The sequence below is a fragment of the Chlorocebus sabaeus genome, chromosome 25, assembly GCF_047675955.1.
Source record: "Chlorocebus sabaeus isolate Y175 chromosome 25, mChlSab1.0.hap1, whole genome shotgun sequence".
Taxonomy (NCBI): Eukaryota; Metazoa; Chordata; class Mammalia; order Primates; family Cercopithecidae; genus Chlorocebus; species Chlorocebus sabaeus.
In genome coordinates this window covers 46,788,793-46,816,132 of record NC_132928.1, presented here as the reverse complement: position 1 = coordinate 46,816,132, position 27,340 = coordinate 46,788,793, and the positions used below count along the sequence as shown (strand labels likewise).

The 27,340-nt window shown below is 41.2% G+C and overlaps 1 protein-coding gene and 3 pseudogenes across 2 annotated transcripts in view; all 4 read right to left on the bottom strand.

Moving 5' to 3' along the window:
• Positions 1-18,270, bottom strand: part of SHCBP1L (SHC binding and spindle associated 1 like) — a 46,957-nt gene extending 28,687 nt beyond the window's left edge. Inside the window, exons 1-6 of one of the 2 annotated variants that reach the window (XM_073011430.1) lie at positions 17,824-18,270; positions 17,082-17,134; positions 16,473-16,622; positions 5,514-5,728; positions 4,644-4,730; positions 4,353-4,571 (exon numbers count right to left, since the gene is read on the bottom strand). In XM_073011430.1, coding sequence (XP_072867531.1) covers positions 4,353-4,571; positions 4,644-4,730; positions 5,514-5,728; positions 16,473-16,601 — 650 coding nt within the window. In that variant the 5' untranslated portion in view covers positions 16,602-16,622; positions 17,082-17,134; positions 17,824-18,270. The remainder of the gene's footprint in view (positions 1-4,352; positions 4,572-4,643; positions 4,731-5,513; positions 5,729-16,472; positions 16,623-17,081; positions 17,135-17,823) is intronic. The other variant, XM_007989246.3, reaches the window with a different exon arrangement.
• On the bottom strand, positions 7,138-7,610 carry LOC140710201 (non-histone chromosomal protein HMG-14 pseudogene; annotated as a pseudogene).
• A 1,778-nt stretch (positions 18,271-20,048) lies between the features above and the next one.
• LOC103231032 (natural cytotoxicity triggering receptor 1-like) lies at positions 20,049-21,041 on the bottom strand (annotated as a pseudogene).
• A 2,978-nt stretch (positions 21,042-24,019) lies between these two features.
• LOC103230460 (keratin, type I cytoskeletal 18 pseudogene) lies at positions 24,020-25,308 on the bottom strand (annotated as a pseudogene).
• Between the last annotated feature and the right edge of the window lie 2,032 nt (positions 25,309-27,340).

Sequence of the window (27,340 nt, the reverse complement as noted above, 5' to 3'; positions counted from 1 at the left end):
GACCACTTTGAGTTAATTTTTGTGAAAGGTCTGTATCTAGGTTCACGTTTTTGGATATAGATATTCAATTATTCCAGCACCATTTGTTGAAGAGAATATCCTTTCTCTATTACATTTCTTTCGCCCTTTGTCAAGTCAGTCTACTCTATGTGTGAATCCTATGGACTCTCTAATCTGGACTATATAAGGACTCTATTTATGGACTCTACTTCCTTCCACTGATCTATATGTCTCTTCCATTAATCTATTCTTTCACCTATACCATACTCTTTTGATTACTACAGCTTCATAGTAAGTCTTAAAATCGAGTAGTAGTAGTCCTTCAACTTTTTGGCTATTCTAGGTTTCCTGCCTTTCCACATGAGTTTTAGGAAGTTTGTCAATCTCTACAAAATATTTTGCTATGAATTTCACTGGGATGGCACTGGATCTACAGATGAAGTTGGGAAGAACTGACATTTTTTAAATATTGGGTTTTCCAATCCAAGAACATATCTCTCCATTTATTGTCATAAGTGTATTGTAGCTTTCTGCATTATAGGTCCTATATTTTGTTAGGTATATACCTAAGTATTTCACATTTTTGGTTCTATTGTCAATAATTTCTAAAATTTAAAATAAATTGTTCATTGTTGGTTTATAAAAAAGCAGTTGATTTTTGAATATTAACCTTGCTTCCTGTAAACTTGCTATAATCATTTATTGGTTTCAGGAGTTTTGTTCCTTTTTGATTCTTTGGGATTTTCTACATAGACAATTATGTCATCTGCAAATATAGTTTTATTTCTTCTTTTCCAGTCTTCAGACCTTTTGTTTCTTTTTCTCATCTTATTGCATTATTTAGAACTTCTAGTATGAAGGTGAATAGGAGTGGTAAGAAATTGTTAATCTTCCTGGAGAACCAAACCCTTTATCATCATGAAATGTCCCTTCTTATCCCTGATAATTGTCCTAGTTCTTAAGCTGCTTCATCTGAAATTAATATAGCCATACCAGCTTTTTATTAATTAGCATGAGCATGAAATATTTTTCTCCATCCCTTTACTTTGAACATATCTGAATCTTTATAAAGTGGGTTTCTTACAGGTCACATATAGTCGGGTATTGTTTTCTTAAATCCATTTTCATAATCTCTGCTTTTTTTTATTTAGATCATTTACATTTAAAGTTATTTTGACATAATTAACATTTACTATATTGTAGCTGGTTTCTATTAATACACAGGTTGCACCTGTCCTTTGTTTCCTTTTTCCCTCCTTTTCTGCCTCTTCTAGTGTTTTGGTTGCTTTTTGGGTTTTGGTTTTGTTTTGATTTTTGTTTTTGTTTTTGTTTTTTGAGACAGCCTTATTCTGTCACCCAGGCTGGAGTGCAGTGGCACTCCAGCTCACTGCAACCTCCACGTCACAGGTTCAAATTATTCTCGTGCCTCAGCCTCCTGAGTAGCTGGGATTACAGGCATGCACCGCCACACCTGGCTAATTTTTGTAGTTTTAGTAGAGATGGGGTTTCGCCATGTTGGTCAGGGTGGTCTGGACTCCTGACCTCAGGTGATCCGCCCACCTTGGCCTCCTAAAATGCTGGATTACAGGTATGAGCCACCACACCCAGCCCTGCCTCTTCTAGCTTTAATTTAGCATTTTATTTTGTTCCATTGTGTCTACTCTCTTAAATCAATTATACTTCCTTTTTTTAAAAATAATAATAATAATAATATTTGCCCGAGAGATTGCAACATATATTCTTAACTAATTTATGTCCACTTTCAAATAACACTAAACTACTTCACATGTCATGAAGATACCATATAATAGAGTATTCCAATTCTATCCTCCCATCTTCTATGATATTGTTTCATTTATTTCAGTAATCCATAAGCTTTAATTACCTAATGAATCATTACTACTATTATGTTAAATAGCTATCTTTTAGATCAATCAACAATAAGAAAAATAGAGGCTGGACACAGTGGCTCACACCCGTAATCTCAGCACTTTGGAGGTCGAGGTGGGAGGATCACTTGAGTCCAGGAGTTTGAAATCAGCCAGGGCAATATAGTGAGACCCTGTCTCCACAAAAACAAAAATAAAAAAATTAGCCAGGCATGGTGGCACACACCTGTGATTCCAGCTACTCAGGAGACTGAAATGAGAGGATCACTTGAGCCTGGGAAGTCAAGGCTGCAGTGAGCCATGATCACGTCAATGCACTCAAGCCTGGGTGACAGGGCAAGACCCTGTCTCAGAAAAATAAATAAATAAAATAATAATAAAATAATTTATTTTACCTTTATTCCTTTTCCCACATTGTTCCTTACTATATGCAGACATGAGTTTTTGTCATTTTTCTTCTCCCTGAAGAACTTCCTTTAACCTTTCTTGCAGAACAGGCCTACTAATGATAAACTCTCAGTTTTGTTTGTTTTGTTTTGTCTGAGCAAGTATTTCTTGCTCACATTTGAAGAATAATTTCACTAGATACAAAATTCTAGTTTGGTGGTTCTTTCAACATTTTGAATATTACTCTCCACTCTCATCTTATTTTCATAGTTCCTTCTGAGAAATTCTTGTTCACTATAGTAGGTAATGTGGGTTATTTCCTTTGGCTTCCTTCAATATATTTTTTCTTTATTTGTAGCTTTATGCAGTTTAAATATGATACGCCTAGGTGTTGATTCTTTGATATTTATCCTGTTTGGTGTTCTCTGAGCTTTGTGGATCTGTGGTTTTGTGTCTGTATTTAATTTTGGAAAATTCTCATCATTATTAATTCAAGTATTTCTTCTGATCCATTTGCTCTTTTTCTTCTTCTTCTGGTATTTCAGTTACAAATATGTTAACACCTTTTGAAACTGTCCCATGGTTCTTGAATGTTCTCTTCAGTTTCTTTCATTCTTTTTTCTTTGCATTTCAGTTTGGGAAGTTTCTATTTGACGAATCTTTAAACTCATTAATCCTTTCTTCCCGCAATAATAGATCACATATCCCAGTTATTGATGAATTTTAAATTCTCTGACTGATGAATTCCAAAATCATATCTGAGTCTCTTTGTGATACTTGCTTTGTTTCTCTGAACTGGTTTTTTCTTGTCTTTTAGCATGCTTTATAATTTCTGTTGAAAGCCAAACATGACAAGTCAGGTAACAGAACAGGTTAAAAGGCCTTTAGTGTGAGGTTTTATATCAATCTGGCCAGGCTGTATTTAATGTGTACTATAGCTGTAAGTGTCAGAAGCTTCAAATTCCTCTAGTTTCCTTGTTTTTGTCCCCCATCTTGTCTTTGTGCTTTTTCTTCTTCTTTTTTTTTTTTTTTGTGATGGAGTTTCACTCTTGTTGCCCAGGCTGCAGTTCAATGGTGAGATCTCGGCTCACCGCAACCTCCGCCTCCCAGGTTCAAGCAATTCTCCTGCCTCAGCCTCCCGAGTAACTGGGATTACAGGCATGCACCACCACGCCCGGCTAATTTTGTATTTTTAGTAGTGATGGGGTTTTCCATGTTGAGGCTGGTCTCAAACTCCTGACCTCAGGTGATCCTCCCACCTCGGCCTCCCAGTGCTGGGATTACAGGCGTGAGCCACCACACCAGGCCTGTGCTGCTGCTGCTTCTTTTATTTTTTTCTTTTAAGAGACAGGGTCAAACAACAACAACAACAACAAAGAGACAGGGTCTTGCTCTGTTGCCCAGGCTGGAATGCAGTAGCATGATCAATGCTTACTGCAGCCTCAAACTCTTTGGCTCAAGTGATCCTCCTGCCTCAGCCTCCCAAGTAGTTGAGACTACAGGCACATGCCACCACATTTCTAGCTAAATTTAAAAAATCTGTTTGTTTATTGTAAAGATGGGACCTCAATATGCTGCCCAAGGCTGGTCTCAAACTCTTGGCCTCAAGTGATCCTCTTACCTTGTCCTCCCAAAGTGCCGGGATTACAGGTATGAGCCACCATGTCCAGCCTGTCTTTATGCTTCTTTTAAAAACTGTTCTGTAGACAGACTCTGTCTATGTCTTGCTACTCTTTTAGCTATAATCCAGTTATCTTATTTGGTTCACATATTATATATAGAGGAGGTCTACCTCTTCCTTTCTTATGCTTTGGCCAAAATCAAAAGAGTTAAAATGAAAGATAAGGAAGGAAATGGATTAATGAGTTCTTTTGGTCAAAAAAAACAATGATTTTAGTGAATTCAGCTAATACAAACATAATTTTCCAATACTGATAGTTGTACCTTGTGCTTACCTCATAAATTAGACATCTAATTTTATACTTCATTTTAATCAGAACATATACCACAAAATAAGTGCTATGATAAAATAACCATGTAAATTTTGCTTCTATTTGAAATAGAGCAAATTATTACCGGAGGCGTAAATCTTCCCACATTTTCAATAATCCACAGAGCATGACTATCTCATAGTATTTTTTCCAGCATTCAACAGCCTCTGCTGCAGATGGATCTTCTTTAATATTGCTCTGATACTCAATGAGTTCGACACGTTTGTTTTTATATTTCTCCAAAGTTTTTTTAAAACGTTGTGCAATAGGACCAGGTATTGTTCCATCCTGTATATCACACCACCTGAAAATTATCAACATAATTACAATGTTTATTTTTTCTAATGTGTGGCATAAGTTTATAAACTATACTTACAAATTAATTCTTTCTTCAATAAGTGCAGTATAATTCTCACAACTTTCTTCATCATCCCAGTCTCTCCAAAGAAAGTCATAAAAAAACCTACGATAAACCAAATTAAGATGACAATAATCAAAAAGAGCCACTACTGATTTAGAGCTAAACAGATATTCTGATGTCAGAATTCTCTACCTCAATCTTAATTCTTAAGCAAAATATTTTAAAATGACCTTTGAGTCAACTAAAATAAAAGGTAAAACTTTAAAAATTAGATGACTTGCATTCTATTTTAGGTTATGGTAAATGAGATAATGAGTGGGACTGTAAAATTTCGTTTCTAAATTTTATAGATTTTGGCTATCATTTGCTCAAAAAATAAATAATATGTAAGATACTACCAAGTGCGTATGGGAGGAAAACATTAGAAAAACAAAAACATGCCAAAAAAATATTCAGTATTTTGTTTGTGGATAGCTTCCCTCAAATTGTATCATCTTATAAGAAGCAATCATAATGTGAATGATGATATCTAGTATTTGTAATGCCTTTAAATTTGAGAAATGAATGCTAATAAATTTAAGATGCTTAAATATGAATAGAAGTTAATGTTACTTATTTCAAGAATTCTTCTAAATTTTATTTTTATAAAATTTAAGATTAAAAAATTGCAAACTTTTCATTACCCATATATAATGTTTCTGCAAGAAAATGTTTTTACTAAAAATTACAAATACAATATGTTAATTTAAAATGGACAAATTTAATCCAGCAGTAGTGAATGAAAATTAAATCAGTAAATGCTTATAAAGTGATTATATGAGCAAAACTTTCACATTAACTTTTGGATATGATAAATTTAACTTTCAAAAGTAAAGGCCCTAATACCTGACAACTTCCAAGGCCAAAGCAATATCATGTATATCAGTATCTTGTCCCTCAACAGGATACACTTCCAAAAGAGGCACACTGTGTTCCAGTTCCTCCAAAATTTCATCAACCAAATCTCTTGGAATATTTGCAATGTTGGAAGAAAAGGGCTCAGCAACAGAAACAGTAACTTTGAAATGAGATGATGAGTCTTGGTATGGTTCACAAGTTACCTAAGATAAATGTCATAACAGATGTAGTTACAAATACCAGTAAACCACAGGATTTCTTTCTCGTATATGAACTCATTATAAAGTTTCTTCTTTTAAGTTTATGACTTCTTCAACAATCAACATATAGAATTATAGATCAATATTAAATATACTATCAATAGTTTTTCAAACCCTACTTCTTAAACACATTTTTTTCAGTTTCATGAAAGGAATTCTGTATCTCCTACATTATTTGTTTCTAAGATTGGGTTGCCAGACTTTGAGATTTCATAAAACAGTGTGTATGTATATATATATATATATGGCAGGGTCTTACTGTGTTGCTCAGGCTAGCGTGCAGTGGCTATTCACAGATGTAATCATTGCACACTCATCCTCGAAGTCCTTAGCTCAAGCCATCCTCTTACCTCAGCCTCCTGAGGACCTGGGACTACAGGAACATGCCACTGTGCCCAGCTAATATTATCAAAAAATTTTTGAACACATTTTGCCATAAAAGCATGTTAAATATAATAAATCATAATTATAAGCTTCCAGTGGGCATCTAGCACATAGTAAGCACTGAATAAAGTATCAAAATAATAAAAATGACAATGATAATAACAAAAAAACAAATAAAATACCAAACAAATAAAGAGTATGCTAAAAAAAAAAAAAAAAAAAAAGGCCCTGCTATCTGTATTACACCATTGGTGGAAGAATGGCTATTCAAACATTAAAAAAAAAAAAAAAGAAAAAAAGAAAAAAAGCAGAAAGGACATAAAGAGTAAAATTCTTTTTTTTTTTTTTTCAAAATTGAGATTTTATTGGTCGAGGATCAGTACAGACATTTCAATTTGTACACAATTCTTAACATACGTAATGAAAATCTAAAAAGCCACTTATTGTAATTCTTTTTAAAAGTTATTCCAGTGACTTTCCAGCTTAAAATTTGGAAGCAAATTTTCCTTAAGAGGCTATCAAGTACCAGTATCTTCACATGTTGGTCAGCTGTTACATACGGGCCACCAGTTCACAACTGAATAGCACCTACACTACATATTCAAATTTGTAAACTTTCACAGCACAGTAACAAAGTTATTAGGAAAACAGGACTAACAACCAAAGATGTTAGAGAGTGCACACAATTCTGACAGGGAGAACCATGATCAAAGAGTGGTTTTCTTTAGGAAAAAATTCTACTAAACAACATGGGACAAGAAATAATTAAAAATGTTGAAGACAATAAATACAGGACGGACTCCATATTGCCATTTAATATGCTTCGTATTATAGGATATAAAAACTAACCTCCCACCTATGGAATGTTAAGCTGACACACGAGACAGTCAAAGTCTCCCATAATTCAATATCCCACACTACTTTCCGGTTGTACCAAAAAATAAACAACAAGCAAATGATTCCACCTCTTAAAAAAAAGCATTTACACTTAAAAAGTGGGATGAGGTGGGATTCCGTCCTTCTTAAAAATGTTTCTAGAGCTACTAAAAAATTGGCATTTACAAAATAGTTGATAAAAATATTCCTCTGGATTGCACAAGAAGGGAGACAGGGACCACTGGTAAGACGTGTATGGTATTAAATCAGACTTGGGCTTCTTTCTCTCCTGCTTCATGAGAGGCTGGACTCTCCTCAGTTTTCGTTTCCCCGTTTTCCGCAGGTAAATCTTCTTTAGTTTCTTGGTTAGCCACTTCGGTCTGTTTCCCTTTGCTCCCCTTTTCCCTTTTGTTTGCACGTTTTTGTCTGAAGATTTATCCTTCGCTGCTGCCTTTTTCGGCTTCACTTCCACTTTTGCAAGAGGTTTAGCAGACAACCGCGCTGATCTCCTCTTGGGCTCTTCTTTGGCGGCCCCTTCGGTGGAGCTGACCATCCTCTTGGGCATCCTGGCGGCAGGGAGGGCGCATGCCGGGTACCTGCGGGCTGCGGGGCGCCCAGAGCCTTCGCAAAACTGGGCTGCCTGGCCGCTGCCACTCCTCCTGCCTCCCCAGCTGCTGAGAGCCACCAAGAGTAAAATTCTTAAGTTGATTTAGCTTCATGAACAACATGCTATATTGTTTATTCATCTTATTTCACCATAGTATGGTGATACTTCCCTGTACTTGTCTGAAAATCAGTGCTTCAGAACCAAAGTTGATAGTTTTTTAAAAATTTAATAAATTACATATTAATACAAATTTCAAAATGTTGGCACAAAATTAGTGTTAACACAAACACTTCCAAAATCTGTTCTGAAAATTTTCAAGTACAGCCAATGAAATTCTCTATTTTTTGGTAGAGTTATGTCAAAAAAAATTTTAAGTATCAGCAAGTGTTACATCATCAGGACCTGAAACAATAATCATTTAAATACAGGAAATATTTTCAAATCACTAACCAAACTTTGAAATACAAAGTTTATAATTAATTAAATATAAATTCTATTCTTCAAAGCAGTTATGGGACAGAAGAAAACTTAGAAAATAGAATAACAATTTAAAACTGGGTGTTTGAAGATAATAAATGATCTGCAATCCATATTTGTGACAAGACAAAAATATATTTCCAAATAAATATATTATGAAATATGATACTGAGCTTTATATTTTAATATTTTAGTTCTCTCTCTCTTTTTTTTTTTTTTAAGAAACAGGGTTTTACTCTGTTGCCTAGGCTAAAGTGCATTGGCACAATCATAGCTCACGGCAGCCTCGAACTCCTGGGCTCAAGCAATCCTCTCCACTCAGCCTCCCAATTAGTTAGGACTACCTGTGCCACTACACTCGATATTTTTTTTCTTTTTTTTTTTTTTTGTTACAGACAGGGTCTCACTACGCTGCCTAGGCTGGTCTTGAACTCCTGGCCTCCAGTGATCCTGCTGCCTCAGCCTCTCAAAGTGCTAGGATTACAGGAATGAGCCACCATGCCTGGCCTAGTGTGGTTTTTTTTGTTTTGTTTTGTTTTGTTTGAGACAGGGTCTCACTCTGTTGCCCTGGCTGGAGTGCAGTGGCTCAATCTCAACTCACTGCAACCTCTGCCTCCCGGGTTCAAGTGATTCTCCAGCCTCAGCCTCCCAAGTAGCTGGGATTACAGGCATGTGCCACCACAGCCTGGCTAATTGTATTTTTAGTAGAGATGGAGTTTCACCATATTGGCCAGGCTGCTCTCAAACTCCCGACCTCAAGGTGATCCACCCAACTCGTCCTCCCAAAGTGCTGGGATTACAGGCGTGAGCCACTGCACCTGGCCTGGCCTAGTTTTGATTTTTTTTTCAGTATTATACATGCATACGGTTTAGAATCAAATAGCTGTACCAGGTTTGTTATGAAAAATAGAATTCAGGCTGGGCGCAGTGGCTCACACCTGTAATCCCAGCACTTGGGGAGGCTGAGGTGGGTGGATCACCTGATGTCAGGAGTTCAAGACCAGCCTGGCCAAAGTGGTGAAACCCCGTCTCAACTAAAAAATACAAAAATTAGCCAGGTATGGTGGTGCATGCCTGTAATACCAGCTACTCAGGAGGCTGAGGCAGGAGAATCACTTGAACCTGGGAGGCAGAGGTTGCAGTAAGCCGAGATCACATCACTGCACTGCAGCCTGGGCAACAGAGCAAGACTCCTTCTCAAATAAATAAAGAAATAAATAAAAGAGGCCGGGCAGAGTGGCTAATGCCTGTAATCTCAGCACTTCGGGTGGCTGAGGCAGGCGGATCACCCGAGGTCAGGAGTCTGAGACCAACCTGGCCAAGATGGTGAAACCCCGTCTCTACTAAAAATACAAAATTAGCTGGGCATGGTGGCATGAGCCTGTAGTCCCAGCTATCCAGAAGGCTAGAACAGGAGAATCACCGGAACCCACGAGGCGGAGGTTGCAGTGAGCCAAGATCTCGCTATTGCACTCCAGCCTGGGCAACAGAGTGAGACTCCATCTCCCATCCAAGTACTAACCAGGCCCAACCCTGCTTAGCTTCCGAGATCAAACGAGATTGGGTGCCTTCAGGGTGGTGTGGCCACAGATGATACTTCATCTCAAAAAAAAAAAGAAAAAAAATATAATTCCTTGACAGTCTTCTATCACCCTCTAATTCTTGCTCCTCAGAGGCAACCATTTTTAACTCTTTTAGTTGATTATTTTTTGACATTTATATCTTTATATTTAAATAATATGCTCATATTGCTACTTAAAGTTTTGTTTCCAGTTTTTGGCATTGGATATTGACTTCCAACTCTGAAAGATAAGAATTTATTTGTCTCTTTCATTTTCCCTCATTTCCATAATACACAACCACTCTTTTCTGGCCTTTCATTCACCAGTATGGTTATATCTTAAGTATTCAGCATTTATCTTAATATGTTTGAAAAATGTGATTCACAGGTGAGCCATATGGTGTGAGTTGATTTTTCTTTCCTGCAAAAAATGTTGTTTTCCCAGCAGTCAATAATTGTATTGCTTTTCGTTTGCTCATTTTCTTTTCTTTCTTTCTTTCTTTCTTTTTTTTTTTTTTTGAGACGGAGTCTTGCTTTGTCACCCAGGCTAGAGTGCAGTGGTGTGATCTCGGGCTCACTGCAACTCCTCTGCCTCCTGGGTTCAAGCGATTCTCCTGCCTCAGCCTCTCACGTATCTGGAGCTACAGGCGTGCGCCATCACATCCGGCTGATTTTTGAATTTTTAGTAGAGATGGGGTTTCACCATGTTAGCCAGGCTGGTCTCGAACTCCCGACCTCAGGCAATCCACCCACGTTGGCCTCCCCAAAGTGCTGGGATTACAGGTGTGAGCCACTGCACCCAGCCATTTGCTCATTTTCTACATGGCTTTCATTAATTTAGCCCCAAATTCCTTAAGTTGTAAAAATCTCTTTTCAATATGTTCAAAGCCAATAGATTGTGTTTGAAATAAAATACTGGCTTCCTTTTATTTAAAGCACTCTTCCAGAGTTCTCTGACCAGTTCTAATCTGAACTGGCTCTCTAGGCCTGCTATGTACATAGCTGTTATCACTTTGCCATCATCCCAGGAATTCTCTTTGTTTTTCTCTTATGTTGTGGCTTCTCTACATTTTGAATCTGATGTCTTCATATTTCTTGATTGTAGATGACATCCATTAACTTCCTAAGAAAGGGTGCATTGGACGTAACTTTTGAGACCTCACATATTTGAAAATGTCTTTTTTCTACTCTTCACTTATAGTGTGACCAGGCATAAAATTATACGGTAGGATATCACTTCCCATAAAACTTTTGAAAATATATTTTCATAGCTTTTTAAAACTAAGAATTACTTTCAAAAAGTCTGGACTGGGTGAGGTGGCTCACATCTGTAATCCCAGCACTTTGGGAGGCCGAGGCGGGAGGATGTCTTGAGGCCGGGAGTTCCAGACCAGCCTGATAAACATAGTGAAACCCCATCTCTACTAAAAATACAAAATTAGCTGGGTATGGTGGCACATGGCTGAGGCATGAGGATTGGTTGAGCCTGGGAAGTGGAGGTTGCAGTGAGCCAAGACTGCACCACTGCACTCCAGCCTGGGCAACAGAGTAAGACTCTGTATTTAAAAAAAAAAAAAAAAAAAAAAAAAAAAGGCTGGACGCGGTGGCTCACACGTGTAATCCCAGCACTTTGGGAGGCCGAGGTGGGAGGATCACAAGGTCAGGAAATCGAGACCATCCTGGTTAACACGGTGAAACCCCGTCTCTACTAAAAATACAAAAAATTAGCCAGGCGTTGTGGCAGGCGCCTGTAGTTTGGGAGACTGAGGCAGGAGAATGGCGTGAACCCAGGAGGCGGAGCTTGCAGTGAGCAGAGATCGTGCCACTGCACTCCAGCCTGGGAGACAGAGTGAGACTCCTTCTCAAAAACAAAACAAAACAAAAAAGTAAAGGTCTGAATGTCTGATACCATTCTACCTCCTGATTCTTTATACAAATCTATCTTTTTTCTCTCCAGAATCTTACTGAACCTTCTCTTTGGCCCCAGTATTCCCAAACTTCACTATGTGCTGGACACTAAGTGGGCCCTTTCAGTCTACAAATGTATGTCCTTTGGTTCTGAGAAACTTTTACAATTTGACAATTTGCTTTCTTCTGTTCTTGCCACCGACCTCTTGCCCCATCTCTCTTCTCTCTTCCTTTCTTCTCCTCCTCATCTCCTCTTCACTGGTTGATCCACCCAGGCTCTTTCTGTGGTCACTCAGTATCACTAAGTCTTTTTTTTTTTTTTAACATATGATCATACAAAAATATTTCAAATCTTATTCCTGGATGGATATGCCTTAGTTGCCTGTGTTCTAGAAGCACAGTTGGAGGGTAGAAGATAGAGGATCCCAACATTCAGTACCAGTAAATTTTAATGCAATTCCCTTCTTCCCAGTGGGAGTACTCCCACCCTTAACCATGCTTCTCAAGTTGGCTTCTTAAATTTGTAGGTTTATATCTTTTGCCAAATTTGGTAAATTTCTGCCATTCTTTGAATATTTTTTAGCCCTCCCTCTTTCTTCTCTCCTTCTGGAACTCTGAAGACATGAATGCTAGGTCTTTTGTTATAGTCCAACATGTCCCTGAGGTTCTGTCCTTTTAAATCTATTTTCTTTATGGTGTTAAGATTTGATAATTTCTATTTTTCTATCTTCAAGTACAATAATTTTCCTGTCTTCATTCTGCTTTCTGTTGTTGCTGTTTTACACATGTTGATGTTTCCAGGTTGTTAGCTCTTCTAGTACCCCATCTAGAATATATGATGCAAAGAAAAGCCCAGGTGGCTGGGCACGGTGGCTCACACCTGTAATTTCAACACTTTGGGAGGCTGAGGCGGGTGGATCACGTGAGGTCGAGAGTTTGAGACCAGCCTGGCCAACATGGTGAAACCTCATCTCTACTAAAAATACAAAAATTAGCCAGGTGTGGTGGCTCACACCTATAATCCCAGCTACTTGGGAGGCTGAAGCAGGAGAATCACTTGAACCCGGGAGTTGGAGACTGCATTGAGCCGAGATCGTGCCACTGTGACACAGCGAGACTCAGACTCAAAAAAAAAAAAAAAAAAAAAAAAAAAATCACCATGATAACCTTAACACCTAAATCCTTTTCTGCATTTCTACACTTGGATCTTAGGCAAAAGGCCAAGAAACAATGTTTTTCCACGTTTCTGATTTTCATAGAAGAAATTTCCAGAAATAAAGTGCTAGTTTAAAGTTCTTGATATATTTTGCCAAACTGCTTTGTGCAGAAGTTATAAAAAAGTTTTATTAATTTCTGGACCATTTTATAACCAAAATTAAGGATATGCTAGATTTCCTTCCAATCAAGTACAGTTGACCCCTGAACAACACATGTTCCAACTGGATTGGTCCACTTATATGCATATTTTCTTCTGCCTCTGCTACCCTAGCAACAGCAGGACCAACTCCTCTTCTTCCTCTTCCTCCTTCACAGCCTATTCAGCATGAAGACAACAGAAATGAAGATCTTTATGATGATCTATTTCTATATAATGAATAGTAAATACATTTTTCTCTTTCTTATGATTTTTCTTTTATGAGACAGGGTCTTGCTCTCAAATTTCTGGGCTCAAGTGATCCTCTTGCCTCAGCCTCCCATGCAGATAGGACTATACGTGTGCATCACCACCCAGCTCATGTTAAAATTTTTAGTAGAGATGAGGTCTTGCTATGTTGCCCAGGTTGGTCTCAAAGTCCTGACTTCAAGCGATCATCCTGCCTTGGGCTCCCAAAATGCTGGGACTACAGGCACGGACCCCTGTGCCCTGCCTTTACAATTTTCTTAATAACATTTTCTTTTCTTTAGCTTACTTTATTGTAAGAATATAGTGTTTATCATATTTATGACATACAAAATATGTGTGAATCAACTGTGTATGATATCAGCAAGGCTTCCAGTCAACAGTAGGATATTAGTTAAGTATTTGGGAAGTCAAAAGTTATATACGGATTTTTGACTGTGCAGGGTCCTGCACTGTTCAGGAGTCAACACTATGTTTCTAAGGCTGATTTTAGCTCAGTTAGGCCCATGTCAGACTTCTGACCTACAGAGTTGTAAGATAATAAATTTGTATTGTTTGAGCCACTGAGTGTGGTAATTTGCCGTGGCAGCAATAGAAAACTAATACAGCATCTAAAGAAAAAGCGAGAATGGCGTAAACCCGGGAGGCGGAGCTTGCAGTGAGCCGAGATCCGGCCACTGCACTCCAGGCTGGGCGACAGAGCGAGACTCCATCTCAAAAACAAACAAACAAACAAAAAAACAAAAACAAACAAACAAACAAACAAAACAAACAAACAAAAAACCAAACAAACAAAAAAAAGAATTAGAATCTGCCAATATGCTGCTCTTCTTTTACCTCTGTTCTCATGTTTCATCTTGTCTTCCTATCATTTAGAAGACATTACTAGACCCTCACAGATTCTAAAGCAAGGCAGAGACAGATTAAATAATCAATGTATTGCAGGTAAAACCTTAGAAATTGATAGAACTTACAGGTAACCTAATCCACTGAGTTTCCATGGAACTTTAGAGATCTTGAAAAGTTTTATGGAGTGTAGGGGCTATCATGAGGTATTGAGAGAGATGCTAAGACACCATCATCTATTTCAATCAGAAATGTTCTGCTTTAATGTTAAGCTTCCACATAAAACCTGATTGAAAAAAACCCCACAAACTTATACTGCTAAAACAAACAAACAAACAAACAAACAAACACAAAGCCAAATGAAAACCATTTTTATCCAGATGAAAAAAAATCCAGAGAAGTTGTGAAAGATCTAGGTAAAATTCTACTCAAAGTCTGAAGATGAGCAAACCTCTAAAAAACAGAGTACTACTGGCTGGGCATGGTGGCTATGCCTGTAATCCCAGCACTTTGGGAGACTGAGGTGGGTGGATCACTTGAGGTCAGGAGTTCAAGACCAGCCTGGCCAACATAGTGAAATCTCGTTTTTACTAAAAATACAAAAATTAGCCAGGTGCAGTCGTGCACACCTGCAGTCATAGCTACTCAGGAGGCTGAGGTGGGAAGATTGCTTGGAACCAAGAGGAAGAGGTTGCAGTGAGCTGAGATGGCACCACTACACTCCAGCCTGGGCAACAGAGTGAGACTTTATCTTAAAAAAAAAAAAAAGGAAAAGGAAAAGAAACAGAGTATTAATGAAAAATTAACTAATAGAGCCTTATTGAAAAATTAACTAATCCCAAGAATCTTTTACATTCCTTTGTAATCTCTATGACTGAAAATATGGTATTCTTTTTTTTTTTTTTTTTTTTTTTTTGAGATGGGGTCTCACTATGTCCCCCAGGCTCACTACAACCTCTGCCTCCCAGGCTCAAGTGATCCTCCCACCTCAGCCTCCTGGGTAGCTGGGACCACAGGTGTGTGCCTGTTTTCTTTGGTAGAGATGGGGGGGGTTTCACCATGGTGCTCAGGCTGGTCTCGAACTCCTGACCTCAAGTGATTCACCTGCCTTGGCCTCCCAAAGTGCTGGGACTACAGGCATGAGCCACCACACCCAGATGCCATTCTTTATCTGTAAAACTGACACTGACTTTTCCATAGAACATAATATTTTAAAATTGTTTTCAAGTAGTGTATAACATAATGAGTTACATAAGTTTTTCTTGTATCCAAAAATACAGATTTAAATTATCTTTCTGGGGCAAGGGTACCATTTGTGATTATAAATATTAATTTCTATATAAGGATAATTGACCTTTAACAGAATCAAACATGCCACAATGTTTACCCTACAGGCCTAACAAAGAAAAATCTTATTAGGGCTGGGCGCAGTGCCTCATGCCTGTAATCCCAGCACTTTGGGAGGCTGAGTCAGGCAGATCACGAGGTCAGGAGTTCGAGACCAGCCTGGCCAACATGGTGAAACCCCTTCTCTACTAAAGATCACAAGGTCAGAAGTTCAAGACCAGCCTGGCCAACGTGGTGAAACCCCGTCTCTACCAAAGATACAAAAAATTAGCTGGGTGTGGTGGCATGTGCCTATAATCCCAGCTACTCAGTTGGCTGGGGCAGGAGAATCGCTTGAACCCGGGAGGCGGAGGTTGCAGTGAGCCGAGATCACACCACTGCACTCCAGCCTGGGAGACAGGGCGAGACTCTGTTTCAAAAGAAAAAAAAAAAAAAAAAAGAAAAGAAAAATCTTATCAGATAAAGGCTTGGAAGATATTATATTAAAAGGGTACTTTTCTTTTCTTTTTTTTTTTTTCTGAGACGGAGTCTCGCTCTGTCGCCCAGGCTGCACAATCTCGGCTCACTGCAAGCTCCGCCTCCTGGGTTCACACCATTCTCCTGCCTCCGTCTCCCGAAAAAGGGTACTTTTCAAAGGAAAAAAATTTCAAATTTTGCCAATAGTTTTCTGATCCATTTCATTTTCTTTCCTCATCTGAAGTAAACTTCATAATTCAGATAAATGAAGATTAAAGGAAAAAGACAGAAAAAGAAGTCCCAAGTTTGTTAAAGACTAAATTACTAATTTTATAAGAAATGCACTTTTGTTATTTTTACATTATTTGAGCAAAAACTAGGCTAATAAATATTGTCTGATACTACTAGAGTCCATTTAATAATAATGGTTTATAGGCACTAATATTCCCCTTACCTTCTTTTTACACTATTAATTTTCTCAGAGACTTAAAACAGAAGTAAAATGTGTCAACTCTTGTGTACCAATCTCCAAATAATAAAGTCATATTTTAGTCTTTGAAAAAACTGATTCAAAAAGAACAAAGATCAAATAAAATTTATTTACCTCAACCAGTATACCAACAAAAGGGATAGAAGCTTCTTCATATTTCACAAAGAATACGTTGGGATTAGTCTTCCAGACTCCAAGCCATTTGTCTTTCAACTTTAATTTTTCTGATAAGTATTTACCCATAACTTCATCAGCATCTTCTGCCTAATAAGAGAAAAAATGTATCTATGTATAAATATATGAAATTATAGATTTTTACCTGTTTTTTAAATTGATTTCTATTTTCAAATGGAACCAATATAGCCCTAAATAATGAACGACCTGGAAAGTTACAGATTTTAACTGAAACCACATCTAGTGGAAAACATGACCAACAAAAAATTAAACTTAAAAGAGATCTATTCACTGGAATAATTAATAGATAAGACAGCTAGTTATTGTTTATGCCTTAATTTTCAACTTTTTATAAATATTACCGCAATGAATATGCAGGTACACAAATTCTTCTGCTACAACTTAAAAAACTAGGTTAGAAACATGAAATATTTGCTCTATTCCGTTTTATCAGATACGTATTTTCTATATTAAAAAAATCATGCCACCAGGCACGGTGGCTCACGCCTGTAATCCCAACACTTTGGGAGGCCGAGGTGGGCGGATCACCTGGGGTCGGGAGTTCGAGTCCAGCCTGACCAACTGGAGAAACCCCGTCTGTACTTAAAAAAAATTACAAAATTAGCTGGGCGTGGTGGCGCGTGCCTGTAATCCCAGCTACTCGGGAGGCTGAGGCAGGAGAATCGCTTGCACCCGGGAGACAGAGGTTGCGGTGAGCCGAGATTGCGCCACTGCACTCCAACCTGGGCAACAAGAATGAAACTCCGTCTCAAATAATAATAATAATAATATATACACACACATATATATACACATATATACACACTATATATACACACACACATACATATATATATATATCATGCCGCCTCGTGGACTGCTGCGTGGGAAGTACTCTTAATTTCTAGCATTCTAGTGTAAAAGTCAAGGCTAAGGGATCTTGCTCATGTTTGGGCATAAACTGTTAAATAAAGGTACTAAGATTCATGCCCGTGCAATGATAAGGCCAATATAGCTTCATTTTTTAGGAGCTCTCAGAAAATTCTCTCAGGGCTGTCCCGTTAACTGACGAATTTTGTCGGAAACTCGAACCTTAACTCCTCTAGGGCACGACGCGGGCACCTCTAACAAGGTGAACGCTCTACACAGGTGGACTCCATTTAATTTTTTGAAACGCAGGTTTTCGCTGTGCCCTGTGGACCCCCATCCACCTCCGAGGGAAGCCCCAGATGCCTGTCCCCAGGCCCCGGGGAACTTCTGACCGTCGTCTTCCTGTCCTGGATCCGCTCACCTTACAGTCCTGCAGCACTTGGTCGCAATACAGCGACACCTTCTCGTCCCGCCACATCCCCCTCATACGGGACACGCAGACTGGGGGCAGGGGCTGCGCCTCCTCTTCATCCTCAGGCACTGACGGCAGGGGCTCCTCCTCCTCCTCCTCGGCCGCCTCTCCCGGGTCCTCGGCCTCAGCCGCGGGCAGGCGCTGGAGCCGCATCCTGGCCGCCTCCCGGCCCGCTTTCCCCTTCACCTGGCGAAGGGAGGCCACCACCGACCGCACTGGGATCGCGGTGCCCTTCAGGGTGGTCGCGGCCGCCGTGTCCCCGGGGACAGCGGAGGCAGCCTTCTCGCCTCGCCTGCCCGGGCTGATGGTGCGGAATGAGTCCGCGGGCACGGAGGCCCTGGAGGCCGAAGCCATCGACGCCATCTCCTCAGCAGCCCGACGGCCTGCGCAGCCGTTGGCCACTTTTCCCGCCCTCGGCAGCTCTGGCCAGTAGGTGCGCTGCGCTTCAGGCCCGCAACGAGCGGCGGCTCGAGGGAGTCCGGTCCGGTGGGGTGTTGCGGCTCGGTGAGGGATGTGGGGCGCGGCCCAGGGCGAGGGGGCGCGGGGCCTGGGGGTAGAGCGCGGGGTCCTGCGGAGGCGGTCAGGGTGCTGGGGGCGCGCTGCTCAGAGCGGAGTGCCTGGGCTCAGAACAGGGGTGGGGGGCCCGGGGCAGTGTTGGGTGCCGCCCGGCCCTTTCTCTCCCCCAGGGGAGGTTTCCTTAGGGTCCTCATACGTTTCAGGGTGATTACGAGTCACCCTCCAGGTCATCAGGACCTAAAAAAAAGGCGCCGCCTGCCACTCCACACACGTGTAATTGCACAAACGAAGCCTGAAAGAAAATTTATTTTCATACTGGGAGGTGACACTAACTGGAACCCTCTGGTTATTAGTAGAGGACACCCTAGTGACAAATCCAGCAACCTAGATTTCCCTCTCAGCCCCCACCTATTACAGGATTCACCAAATAAGATTTCCTTTACATTTTAAACAGGACTCTCACTTGTCGCCAAGGTGTGGTAATACCAAGAAGTTAGTCTGTTTTCTTGTCTCTGTTGTGCTATTCAAAATTCTCACATAAAAGATTATATTATGTAACTGTTAAACTGGACAACAACTTCCAGCTGGGAGTGATACGTGCAAACTATGAACATTTTCACGATAAAAGTCTGTTCAAGATCATACATTTTGGAGAACAACAGAGACCACTCACTTCTGGTATTTTACTGTTGAATGTATATTGAGCCAATTGGAATTAACGTTTGTTTACAGTCTAGCTGTGAAATACTGCACTGAAGCTGACAGCTCCCAAGGAGAACAGCACTGGGAAAACACCTGCCTGCCTTCACACTCGTCTGGAAGAACACTATGTTAAATTCTGAGTTTATTTTGAGGAAAATATTAATATCATGTTACTGTAGTTTAGGGAATAATTACAACATGCCTCATGTTTCGACTCTGTTCTTACTTTATTCCTTTCGTTGAGTCCTGGACTTTGTTTATAACGATACTAACTCTGCATATTTCACTCACACACACACACACAAGTTTTACTCTAGTATTTCTTCAAAAAAGTTTGTTTTGATAAATTATGGGTTTTTTAATTCTTAGGTTCTGAATAATAAAGACCCCCTGTCCTGGTCCAAAGTTTAAAAACAGCAACAACTCCCTTTTCCTCCAAAAAGCAAATATTTGTTAGAAATCTGTTACATGCCACACAATTCATAGATGCCACAGTCACAGAGGTAAAAGACCAAATCCCTGCCCTCATAATCCTAATGAAAGATACAGGTGGGTCAGTAGATGATTGTGCTTGGTAAGGACCATGCTTTTATTTATGTATATGTACATAAATAAACATATATTTATTTATACATAATTTATATTTATGTATATATACACGAAAAATATATATATATATATAAAATATATATATAGGAGAAAAGGACCTTTCTTCTCCGAAGAAGGGATACTTAAGTTGAGTTTTGAAAACAACTTTTTTTTCTTGTTTTTTGCCTCCCAAAGAAATTTAGCTTGTTTCTCCGACCTCCTTTCTTCTCCAGGATGCTTTGACAAGTGGAATGCCATTGTTCCTTTTTCCTGCAATGACTCCCTTCTCCCTGGGTCCAACACAGAGCTCCCACCGCCCAGGCTCAAGATCAGCTTTCAGTTCCACCCATGGCCACTGCGTTTCTTGGTCATTCTTCAAGGGGTCTTTGTGTTCTCAACCTTCTCCTGTATTCCCAAGTGGAAGCTCCGTTGGCTCGCCCTGTGGTCCTCTTCCTGCTGAGCCAGTCTTCAACCAGGAGTCACACCAGAGTCACCAGGACAAGGAAAGCTAGGCCCATCTGAAGGAGATTCTGGGCAGTGTGGTCTCAGAGGGCACAGTCTTTCTGGAGTCCCGTCTCTGTGATTAAAAGGTAGGTGTCCTAAGAGCCAGAAGAGGTGGGGTCTGCATGTGCAAAACTGGTGTTCTCAATGTCCCCTGTGACCAGGAGCTTCACTGGTTCACTGGGGAAAGACCACATATGGTTGTTATAAGAACCAAAACATCGGTATGTCCCTCTGTGGGCTGTGGTCACAGGGCCCACGGGGAACTCCACCTGGAGATTCCCATATCTGCGCTGTGCGCGACTGGATCTTCCCTCCTGTTACCACCAGATCCAGAGAGTCACTGGCCCCTGACCAGAGCTCCCAGTCAGACAGAAGCAGCTGTATAGCCCTGCCGTGCGGGAGGTCATGACCAGGATGTGGAATTCAACTTTGTTAATCCGTTCAGGGGGTTTTGGTCTCTCCATGGCAGAAAAGCTTCCTTCAAAGTACAGCTGGTATTCAACAGCCCCAGAATTTCCCCAGTGACAGATGGTCACCGGCTTTGCCTTTGGAATCATGAAACTGGGTTCAGCCCAGATGATGGGTTTTGGGAGAGTCTGCTGCTGAGTACTGATCCTCTGACTCAGACACAGCCAGTGGCAGAGCAGGGCAGGGAGTGTAGAAGGCGTCACTCAGATTCTGCCAGGCGAGTGCCAAGCAGCGGGGTGGCGACTGAGCCCAGCAGGCCAGGAGATGCACAGGATCTGGTGGGTGAGGCCCAGCACCCATCACCACGGGGCAGCTTTCACTTTGACTTTTTTCACAAGAAGGTTCACATCTCCTCTCCACCTCTGACCATGAGCCGACAGAAAGGCCATGGTCCCTATGACACATCTGACCATAGCTGTGGTCTAGCCAGCTCCTCTGATAATTGTCTGCTCAGCCCGAAATGCATTTCTGGGTCAACTTGTCAATTCTGCAATGTGGAAGTCATGCCCAGGGCATGGGTCAGTATACAGACCCATGATACTGCCTGAGAATCATAAAAATATAGGGAATTTCACAATGAGATACCATCTCACACCAGTCAGAATGGCTATTACTAAAAAGTCAGAAATTAACAGATGCTGGTGAGATTGTGGAGCAAAGAAGAAGGTTTACACACTGTTGGTGGGAGTGTAAATTACTTCAGCCACTGTGGAAAGCAGTTTGGAGATTTTTCGAAGAACTACAAATAGAATTACCATTCAGCCCAGTAATCCCATTCCTGGGTATATAGCCAAAGGAAAATAAATAATTCTACCAAAAAGACACATGCACTTATATGTTCATTGGAGCACTTCATAATAGCAAAGACATGGAATCTACCCAGGGGCCCAACAGTAGTGCATTGGATTAGGAAAATGTGGTACCTATACATCATGGAATACTATACAACCATTAAAAGGCACAAGATTTTTGCAACCACATGGATGGAGGTGGAGGCCAATATCCTAAGCAAATTAACACAGAAACAGAAAATCAAATACCACATGTTCTCATTTATAAGTGGGAGCTAAACATTGGGTACACATGAACACAAAGAAGGGAACAACAGTCACTGGGGACTCCAAAAAGGAGGAGGGAAGGAGGGGGGCAAGACTTGAAAAACTATGTATTTGGTACTATGCTCACTAGTTGGGCGACTGGATCATTAAAAGTGCAAGCTTCAGCATTACACAATATACTCATATAAGAAACCTGTACATGTATCTGCTGAATCTAAAAAAAATAAGTAAAAATAGGGACTTTTTAACCTTGGCTCTTCTGTGTACAGCATGCACGTGCTTGGATAAGTTAATTGGTTTTGTCAGAATGGAATGATAACACTATCTTCTTCAATGATCAGTTATAATGCTTCAATAAAATAAAATAAAAGTGAAGGCCGGGCGCGGTGGCTCAAGCCTGTAATCCCAGCACTTTGGGAGGCCGAGACGGGCGGATCACGAGGTCAGAAGATCGAGACCATCCTGGCTAACACGGTGAAACCCCGTCTCTACTAAAACTACAAAAAAACTAGCCGGGCGAGGTGGCGGGCGCCTGTAGTCCCAGCTACTCAGGAGGCTGAGGCAGGAGAATGGCATGAACCCGGGAGGCGGAGCTTGCAGTGAGCTGAGATCCGGCCACTGCACTCCAGCCTGGGTGACAGAGCGAGACTCCGTCTCAAAAAAAACAAAAAACAAACAAAAAAAAAAGTGAAAAGAAAAGCTTCCCACTTAAAGACTTAATAAGGGCTGGGCACGGTGACTCACGCCCATAATCCCAACACTTTGGGAGGCCAAGGCAGGTGGATCACAAGGTCAGGAGTTCAACACCAGCCTGACCAATATGGTGAAACGCCATCTCTACTAAAAATACAAAAATTAGCCAGGAGTGGTGGCAGGCACCTGTAGTCCCAGCTACTTGGGAGGCTTAGGCAGGAGAATCACTCAAACCCAGGAGACAGAGGTTGCAGTGAGCTGATATCACGCCACTGTACTCCAGCCTGAGAGACAGAATGAGACTCTGTCTCCAAAAAATAAAAAAAAGAAAACAAAAGAAAAAATTCTCTACTAAGGTTGTGAAGATCTATGGTAAGAACAAATGTTCTATTTGTGAAATTGTTAAGAAGAAAAAAGTAATTGGTGCACATATAGGGTATGGTACTATGCACGGTTTCCGGCATCCACTGGGGCCTTGGAATGTATCCTAGTGGATACGGGGGACTGCAAAGAAATGTGCTAATTCAAAACAGTGAGCAACATTGGAGAGTCTCCCTGCAGGTACAAGAGGATGGACTGAGTGAGAAGTAGATTTCCCATATACTCTTGGGAGATGAATAACAATAGCAACAATTAGAGTGATGAAAGCGCAATAGTAGAAAGGGATCCCTCTCTCTCTCTTTTTTTTTCCAAGACAGAATCTTGCTCTGTCACCCAGGCTGGAGTACAGTGGTGTGATCTTGGCTCACTGCAATCTCCACCTCCCCGGTTCAAGTGATTCTCGTGCCTCAGCCTCCTGAGTAACTGGGACCATAGGGATGCACCACCATGTCTGGGTAATTATTGTATTTTTAGTAGATACAGGTTTTCACCATGTTGCCCAGGCTGGTCTCCAACTCCTGAACTCAAGTGATCCACCCACCTCGGCCTCCCAAAGTGCTGGGATTGCAGGAGTGAGCCACTGTGCCCAGGCTGATTCCTCTCTTTTGTCACCATCAAACTACTCTGTGCTATATGAGAAGAAAGGGGTGGAAGAGTTTTTCCTCCTCTTCCACGTGGTCCTGAAAAGTGAAACAGGCACAACCCCTGTCCCTCTTCTTGACAGAAAAGCCTTGTCTCTTTCTCATTTCCCAAATTTGGCTTGACTCTCATGGTGTAGTCAACTTCTTGAAGTTTGCAGGATAAGATGTCAGGCAGGATGAGGGTTCAAGTACCAAGTCTCTTTTTTCAGTGCCTTCAACTCTTAGCCCTAAATTCCAGAATGTCCTTCCTCCATCCAGCCAGTATCCATCCATTCTACTTGTCTAGATAGTCCCTACCCAAATGTCCTTATAACATTTTGAGGGATGGCATCATTCTCATTTGTCTACAACATCTTGCCTAGAACCATCAGTTTTACAGGCAGTACAGGAAGCATAATGCTGGCATCTGCTTGGCTTCTGGGGAAGCCTCAGAAAACTTTCAATCATGGCAGAAGGAAAAGAGGAAGCAGGCACATCTTACATGGCTGGAGCAGAAGCAAGAGAGCTAAAATAACTTTTATCGCTTTTTTTTTTTAAACCTCTGAACTTTCTGTTAGCCTCCTGCTCCCCAAAGAGTATCCTGCTTCTGCTGGCTTAATGTCTCAGAACTTTGGTGTCGTTGGTCTCCAGACACCACTTTGCCATCCACTATCCAGCGGGTGGTGGTCTTTTGAATGGTTTGCATGGAGCTGCTGCTGTCCAGGGTATCACCAAGATTGAAGTCCTCGCCATCTTCCAGCAGGCCGTGGCAGGTGGTGATCTCAGCCTCCAGCTTGACTTTAATGTTCAGCAGGGCCTTGTACTCCTGGGCCTGGCACTGTCCCTCTGCCCGGGTCTGTGCTAGCTCTGACTCCAGGTGCAACAGGATCCCATTGAGCTGCTCCATCTGCAGGGCATAGTGGGCCTCTGCCTCCCTCAGGCTGTTCTTTAAGCTGGCCTTCAGATTTCTCATGGAGTCCAGGTTGATCTCCAAGGACTGGACTGTACGTCTCAGCTCTGTGATCGTCATCTCAGCAACTCCAACCTGGGTGGATTGCATGGTAACCACTGTGGTGCTTTCGTTAGTCTACTGAGACCACTACTTGTCCAGCTCCTCTCGGTTCTTCCAAGCCAGCTTATCATATTGGGCCCAGATGTCTGCCATGATCTTGACAAGGTCCTGAGATTTGGGGGCATCTACCTCCAAGATCAACCCAGAGCTGACAGTCTGGGTTTGTAGGCCTTTTACTTCCTCTTCATGATTCTTCTTCATGAAAAGCAGCTCCTCCTTGAGAGCCTCGATCTCTGTCTCCAGCTGCAGCCGAATGACACTGGTGTCATCAATGGCCTTCCAGAGCCCCTGGATGTCACTCTCCACAGACTGGTGCATGGCCAGCTCTGTCTCATACTTGACTCTAAAGTCATCAGCAGCAAGATGAGCATTGCCGATCTGCAGAACAATGCGGGCATTGTCCACAGTATTTGCGAAGATCTGAGCCCTCAGGTCCTTAATGGTCTTGAAGCAATGGCTCCAGTCTCTGACCTGGGTCCCTTCTTCTCCAGGTGCTCCCAGATTTTGCTCTCCAGCTTCTGGTTCTCGGTCTCCAGGTTCCTCACTCTGTCCAGGTAGAAGGCCAGGCGGTGGTTCAGGCTTTGCATGGACTCCTTTTCGTTCTGGATGCCTCCCATTCCTGCCAGACCCCCAGCCATCCCTGCGGCCAGGACCCCGACCCCATGCCACCCTGGAAGCTGGTGGAGCGGGACATGGAGATTTGGGAACCAGAGCCCCAGACATCTGCATAGATGCTGTCTGTGCTGCTGACTGGCAGGGGGCCATAGCTGGGCAACTAGACAGAACCCAGGGACTGGTAGTTGGTGGAGGTGGAGCGAGTGGTGAAGCTCATGCTGTCTGCAGAGGAGAGCAAGAGACAGGACTCAGGCTTTGTTGACGACTTACTTTTTACTAATTATGAAAGCAATGCCTCTACCCTGAGCCAATTTGGACAATACAGGAAAGGATAAGAAAGAAGAAAACTTAAATGAGCTGTAATTCCAATGCTCAGCAATAGCTACTACTAGATTTTGGTATATTTTCTTTCAGTATTTTTTTTCTATAACATTATTACAAAGTTTAGATCATATTAAATTTTATAGTTTGTTTTTCTATTTAGATAAGCATTTTCATATCATTAAAAATTACTTAAACACATAATTTTCAAGAGTGCCATGTAATTTCTTGGTATAAATATAATTTGTATAACCTTATATTTTCAAGCATTTGGGCTACATTAATTTCTATAGCATCAAATATGCCATTTTGAATATCTTAGTGCATAAGCTTTTGCTTATATTTCAGATATTCCTCTAGGGGAAAGTGGGATTACTGAGTCAAGATGTAGAAACATTTTAATGTTCTCATTATTGCCAAACTGTTTCCCAAAAAGAATGTAATTAATTTCTACTTCTGTTAGCAGATAAAATTCCCAGGTTGGCTGAGTTATGAAAGAGAAGGAAACTGTAGGCACCTAAAGCAGGGACAGAATGCGGGGATGGAGTAAGGTAAATATTCTAAGCAGAGAGAGTAGTTAGTGGCTTTATCCAGGGGTAAAATAACTTGGTCTAGGTAGCTGAATATAACAGGAGTAGAGAGGACAATTTGGGACAAAAACTCAGGCTGTAGAGATATGCATAAGCCATATTACAAAGAGTCACATATATTATGTTAAGAAGTTGAATTCTAGCCTTACTGATAAACTTACCCTTATTCAATTTTATGTCCCACCCCTGCTCCAGCACCCTCAGCATTCATTCCCATATAAATTATCCCAGCTCCTGCCAGAACATATTGACTAGCTCCTTCAGGGTATAGTTATTTTTCTCCCTTAGCCACTTTAGCAGTTCCCCAGCCAGTTATGTTGTGTCTTAACCCTATTTATTGGATTAGTGGCCAGGAGTAGATCCTCAAAGTGGTGGCTATCATCTTCAGAAGCAGAAGCCTATGCATCATCTTCAAGCACAGGAGACTCTACCCTTTTATGAGGAGACATGAGCCCAGAGGGTACAGGGGAATCCGGGGATTCAATATTTTTAAGTGCATCAACCAAGATCTTCCTGTAACATCTCAGCATCTTACTCCTTCCCAATCAGAACCTGATTTTGGTGTGGCATTCCTGCTCAAGCTAAGAACTCAACCTTCTCTACAACTCTATTACCCTCATAAAAACCTGGAACTCTTTTTTTTCCTCCCCCTCAGCAAGAAATGAAAGTCATTTTTGTGTGTTGCAGTAGAGGCCCTCTAGCTTCCACAGTTCACCTTAAATTCGTGATTAATTGCCTCAGCCTTCCTTTCTCTTTTGCCAAAAAGTCAGTATTACCCAGAAAGAGCCATTTGATTACACCATCTTTATAATCACTACTTCCACAAAACCTCTCAGACTCCTGAAAACAGTACACCAGCAGTGCATTCCCTTCCCTTTTGCTGACTGAAAGATTTTGGCAATTGCACCTGCATAGCACACTAGGAGCTATCAGTATTTAAACTATCAAAGACAGTGTCCTTATTGACAGCTGCCTGGCAGGTGGGCCAGCACCAAAATATCATCTTATAGTCTATCTTCCACTAACTTAAACTGAGTTTCCTGGGAAGCAGACTCTGAAGCAATGATTTTCAGAAAGAGAATACAGGGGAATGCTTTTGAGAATGACACCTGTAAGGGAATGAGGGAAGCAGGAATGGCCAGAGTTACTGAACTGTAAATCTTTTGTAACAGAGTCTTCAGCAATTCCTACTGGAAGCTCTGAACTGGGATGGCCCTTCAAAACTGTCCTACATTAAGGCAAGGGAGTGGGCTTTGTATCTTTACATCTGCCAGTCATTGGATATGGACTGCCTGTAGAGAGGAGACATAACCTTGATTGTGGCAGCTCCCTTTAGCT